The sequence below is a fragment of the Echinops telfairi genome, unplaced genomic scaffold, assembly GCF_000313985.2.
Source record: "Echinops telfairi isolate 266 unplaced genomic scaffold, ASM31398v2 ScPeMD7_7458;HRSCAF=8496, whole genome shotgun sequence".
In the NCBI taxonomy this organism is placed as follows: domain Eukaryota; kingdom Metazoa; phylum Chordata; class Mammalia; order Afrosoricida; family Tenrecidae; genus Echinops; species Echinops telfairi.
Genome location: NW_022111358.1, coordinates 34,434,942 through 34,440,647, shown reverse-complemented (window position 1 = coordinate 34,440,647; position 5,706 = coordinate 34,434,942). Strand labels below are relative to the sequence as shown.

At 48.1% G+C, this 5,706-nt stretch overlaps 1 protein-coding gene across 4 annotated transcripts in view; it reads right to left on the bottom strand.

The window, feature by feature from the left end:
- Positions 1-2,630: 2,630 nt before the first annotated feature.
- Positions 2,631-5,706, bottom strand: part of TLK2 (tousled like kinase 2) — a 125,925-nt gene continuing 122,849 nt past the window's right edge. For all 4 annotated transcript variants that reach the window (XM_045299592.1, XM_004707263.3, XM_045299593.1 and 1 more), the window contains one exon: positions 2,631-5,202. In XM_045299592.1, coding sequence (XP_045155527.1) covers positions 5,029-5,202 — 174 coding nt within the window. In that variant the 3' untranslated portion in view covers positions 2,631-5,028. The remainder of the gene's footprint in view (positions 5,203-5,706) is intronic.

Here is a 5,706-nt window from a genome sequence, read left to right as displayed (position 1 = left end):
AGCACACATGAGCAAATGAAGGGAGAGGAAGAGAGAGTGGAGCACATCCTGGCCCACCAAGCCTTGAGGACGATATCCCTGTTCAGTACAGCCAATCCACAGAGCAGACCATATGGTCGCCTCCACTGAGACACGACATCCTCACTGACCCATAACCCCATGGGGGGACAGCACTGGAGACACAGGGTGGAAACCGCGTCCGATCTGACCCCACCACACCAAGGTAAAACACTAGGGCACGTAACAGAACAGCAAGGGGAGCAGAGCAAGTTTGTCCCGAGGAATACCAAAAATAAACTTTGGGACCAGGGCGTGGCACCCCATCAGACTCCACTAGAAAACACTCCTAAAGGCCAACAAACAGCCCGTGAAGTATCTACAGGCTTTTGTTTTTGTTTTTTCTTTTGTTGTTTTGTTTTGCTCTGTCTTGTTTTTGTGCATGTTATTATTTCCGAAGGTCTAGCTAGATAAGATAGGTGGGATAAACAATCTGGAAAACAACGGGACTGACGGTTCTGGGGGGACATGGGAGGGGGAAGTGTGGGGAAAGGAAGTGATGTTAACAAACCCAGGGACAAGGAAACAAGTGATCCAAAATTGGTGGGGAGGAGGGTGTAGGAGGCCTGGTAGAGCATGATCAAGGGTAATGTAACCTAGAAGAACTACTGAAACCCAAATGAAGGCTGAGCATGATAGTGGGACAAGAGGAAAGTGAAATAGAGGAAAGAACTAGGAGGCAAAGGGCAGTTACAGAGGTCTAAATAAAGGCATGTACATATATAAATATATTTATATATGAGGGTGGGGAAATAGATCTATGTGCATATATTTATGGATTTAGTATTAAGGTAGCAGATGCACATTGGGACTCCAAGTACTCCCTCAATGCAAGAATACTTTGTTCTATTAGCCTGGCATTCCATGATGTTCACCTTCATAACGTGATCACTGAAGACAAAGCGGGTGCATAAGCAAATGATAATGGATAAAAGATAATGGAGCCTGGCTATCAAAATAAAGCACCTAGGGTCTTAAAGACTTGAAGGTAAACAAGTGGCCATCTAGCTCAGAAGCAACAAAGCCCACATGGAAGCAGCACACCAGCCTGTGTGATTATGAGGTGTCAAAGAGATCAGGGATCAGACATCAAAGAACAAAATATCAAATTATTGTGAATGAGGGGGAGTGCAGATTGGGGACCCAAGACCCATCTGTACCCAACTGGACATCCCCTTACAGAAGGGTCGCGGGGAGGAGACGAGCCAGTCAGGTTAGTGTAGCACCCATGAAACATACAACTTTCCTCTAGTTCCTAAATGCCCCCCCCACCCACCATGATCCCAATTCTACCTTACAAATCCAGCTAGACCAGAGGATGCACACTGGTACAGAGAGGAACTGGAAACACAGGGAATCCAGAACAGATGATCCCTTCAGGACCAGTGTGGGAGTGGCGATACCGGGAGGTGGGGTGGAAAGGGGGAACTGATTACAAGGATCTACATATAACTTCCTCCCTGGGGGATGGACAACAGAAAACTGGGTGAAGGGAGATGTCGGACAGTGGGAGATATGACAAAATAATAATTTATAAATTATCAAGGGTTCATGAGGGAGGGGAGAAGGGAGAGCGGGGAGGGAGAGGAAAAATGAGCTGATACCAAGGGCTCAAGTAGAAAGAAAATGTTTTGAGAATATTTGTACAACAACAGATGTACAAATGTGCTTGACACAATGGATGTATATATGGATTGTGATGAGTTCTATGAGCCCCCAATGAAATGATTAATAAAAAAAGAATATTTTTTAAAAATTTATAATTTATCAAGGGGTTACAAAGGTAGGAGGCTGGGGGATGGAGGGAAAACGAGGAGCCAATACCAAGTAGGAAGATAATGTTTTGAAAATGATGGCAACATATGTTCAAATGTGCTTAATACAATGGATGTATGGATTGTTATGAGCTGTAAGAGCCCCAATAAAATCATTTTTTTTAATGTTAAAAAAACAACAACAAAGAAACCCACACCACGGTCTAAGATCTGCAGTTCACTTTGAGGAGAAGGAGCCCCGTGCCCTTAGCAAGTCAGGGTGACATTCGTCTTCCTGATTTCCAGACAGAGTTTTCCCAGAAAGAGAAACCATTCAGCAGAGAGTTGAGGTGAGCTATGGACTTCACCTTCTGAAAGCAAGGGGCCTGACCAGAAGCTTGCTCCCAGCTCTGAGGTCCCAGAGGAGACAGCCAGGTTTATGGAGAGTTAGTTCCTAAATTCAGAAACTCCTGGTCTGCTAGTCATGTCAGCTGGTAGGAAAGGACACACTTCTTTAAAACAGCAGAAGGGGTGGGTGCGGCGGCAGGGGGAGCATGGGCTCCGAGCTCGTACGGGGGACTCTGCCCTCAGACCCAGGCAGTATGGCCCTCGCTGGGAGACAGTGTCTTCACCCCAGGACTGGGTTGCCAGCTGGCGCTGTTCACGACGCTATTCCCACTAAGTCTAGAACTTAGCACACCCAAATCGACTCGTTCCCCTGGGCTGCCAGACACCGCAGGCCTTGTGGACAATATAGGCGCAGGGCACTGCGGCGCTGCTTGGAGCTGAAGAACTAGAGGAAAATCAAGAGGCGGGTAGTTCACGTCTTAAAACTCATTTTAATATCCTTTCCCCACCCTGCCCCCATGTTGGGAAAGGCCAAAACAGTCTGGCTGAATTTAATTACAAATTAATACACTTTTGTTGTTGCCATTGTTTAAAGGAAATGAACATTGTGGCAATGAGGGACTATCCTTGGGAAAATTGAAACCCACATTAACAAAATAAGTCATGGAAGAACTCCAGTCAGTGATTTCACTGGCGAAAAACCAGACTACAAGAAGGTCAGCGCCCCGCGTGTCCGCCAGGCCTCGACTCGGTGTGGGGCGAGGCCCTGCCCAGCCCCAGCCAAGCTGGGCAGCCCAGCCAGGCCCAGGGCCCGGCTCCCAGAGGGGGATCAACAGAAGCCCTGCAGCTGAAAGGATGTGCCCAGCGGGGAGCGGAGGACAGGAAGGTAGATGGAAAGCTTAAAGATGCATTTTGTCAGCCTTAAAAAAAATTTTTCTTTTTTTACTGAAAGGAAAAATATCGACAAGTTCATTCAAGGGGGAATAGAACTTACTTGTGTGTTTAAAAACGGCTCTCTTCACATTTGCACACACCGTCCTTTCAGCACTATGCTCAACCTGGGAGACCCCTCCTGTGTTTTCTGTGCCTGATAGTTGGGAGGCAACAGCCCCGCCCATTTCTCCCCACTCCCACCCCCGCTTTTAAAAAAAGATGTGTGCTTGTGTGTGTACACATAAAAACACGCACACCAACACACAACTGCGAGAAAACAGAGGAGACCTGGGGACACAGAGTTCTGGGCCCGACTTCCTTCCATTCAGAGATCCTCTTTGGAAAACTCAGGGATGGCCTCAGACTGCGAAGGGCAGACTCATAAACTAAAAGGCCTAGAAATCCTAGCTCTCGCAAGCGCTCTCACCATCTCCTGACTGGTCTCCCGCCTCCCTACCGCCCTGGATGCTGCATCTTTAAATATTTCTGGCTCAGCCCTCTTGCCACATATGTCAGTAACATTCCAAGCTGGCTACCACATGTGCAGCTCTGGCCTCCTTCCGTCCCTGCTGCCGAGCGCTGCTCCGAGGGCATGGTGGGGCCACCGTCTCCCGTTTCAGCTTCATCTTCAAATGATCATACATCTCAAAACAAGCAATTTTTGTTGTTTTTTTTTAAAAAAAAGAATGTTCTTATTTGAGATACTTATTTCCCTTGAGGTTATTTCGTTAATTCCACTTGATGAAGCTATGCCAGTGAGTCAGTGTGTGTGCACGTGCACACGGAGACACACACACACTGGGCACACATTCACAGGTCTAGAGAACTGGGGGGGAGGTGGGTTCCTGCCAAAAGATCTAACAGAGGAAAGCTTATGTGCTGATCACGCTTGAGCACGTGGTTCACAAGAACTACCCCAGTGGACAAGCACAACAGCCGGGGTAGGAGGGGCTGGTCCCTGGTGCGCCTGACTCCCCAGCCTGGTTCCTGGCTGTCTTTGGCCCAGTTTCCACAGCCATTACCCTCAGAGAATCCAGGAGGACTGCATGGACAGATGAACCTTTATTTTAAAAAAATAGCACTTCAAATAAATTAAAAGGGACAACCGTGTCAAGTGTTCAAATTGTGAAGAAATAGTTGCAACCCTAGTGACTCCAAGCTGCAGCCTTCTAACCTCACGCTTTGTCCACGGGCAAAGCCACTGAGCACCCCCCTCGACCTGCCCCAGAGCACACAGAGCAGACAAGGAGGAAGACGCTGCATGTGAATGGAACGAACATCACCACGTCCTTGCTAACATGGGCTTCACTTTATGACCAAATGCACGCTTTCAAAATTAAAAGGGGGGAGGGGCGGAGCTGCGTGTTTTTAAAAATTGAAATTATTTAGGGATCAAACACTAACTCTAGTCCCTTTAAAGGGTAATAATAACATTTTTCCTCTGAAGTCAAACACCCCCCCACCCAGCTGAGCCTTTGTGCTGCAAGCTTTTCAGGAGATGTTACCTAAACTTTATTAAAGAAAAGAACAGGTTTAAATATAGACACTGGACTAGCCCAGTCTGTATTTTCAAGTCCACATTCTTCATCTGAAGCACTGCATCAGGGACACCCCCTGAGTCTGCATGGTTTCAAGTTCACAGTACATGGAACCAGTTTTTCTTTTACATTTTTCCTCAACTCAGCACAGCCACACACAGTGGCTGTTTGATGGGGCTCCGGGCAGGCCTTTTCCTAGGAGGCCTGGCCAGAGCTGCCGCAGGTTTCTTCTCAGTGAGAAATCGATGCTGTCATGCTCTATGGATGGGAAAAAGCAAGAAAATAAAAGCACCTGGTACAGGTTTCATGAGATCCATTTGGATTCGCTATGTTCCAAACCCGCTGCTGAATGCCATTTGTCCCTTTGTGCTGAACAGTTTGTGGCCCACGGGTTGGTCTCAATTTGAAGAACTGTTATTGGACGCCCCAGAAGTCGATGCAATAGCAGCTCCAGCAGGGCTACTGGTGGAGACCGATTTTCGGATGTGAGGCAGCAAGTAGGGGTCACAGGCCAGCTGCTGGACGTCGATGCGGTCTTCCTTTCGGTAGGCCAAGCACCGTCGAATAAACGCCTGCGAAGGAACGAAAGGCTCCTGAAGCGGCCGGAGCAGATAGCCCTGCCCTCTGATAAGGGCAGCCCGAGGCCTGTCTAGGAAAGCAGCAGGGCAGGAGAGGGCCGTGCCCAGCACCTCTGCCCCCGCAGCACTAAGACCGACCAAGAAACCTCTCACTGCCTTGGCTGGTTTGGAAGGGAGCGCCCCGCCTGCCCTCATGTCTAAGCCCCTGCCTCACGGAAGCTTCTCTGAGGAAGAGCATCATTCTAACGACAAACCCTTGTTTTCACAAATACTACAATGTTAATGTAGTATATATATTTTCCCCAACTAACACACATGCTGTACAATTTACCCCCTAAACCATGCAACCCCCTTGGTACACTATTTCCCACGTATGTTTTATGTGTGGGCATGTTATATATAGAAAAATATGCTCTTCTTCCCTAGAAGGCCATGAAGCAAACGATGGCACATCTAGGTGTGAAGGAACCGCACGGAGGACCAAACGTCCTCTGCGGG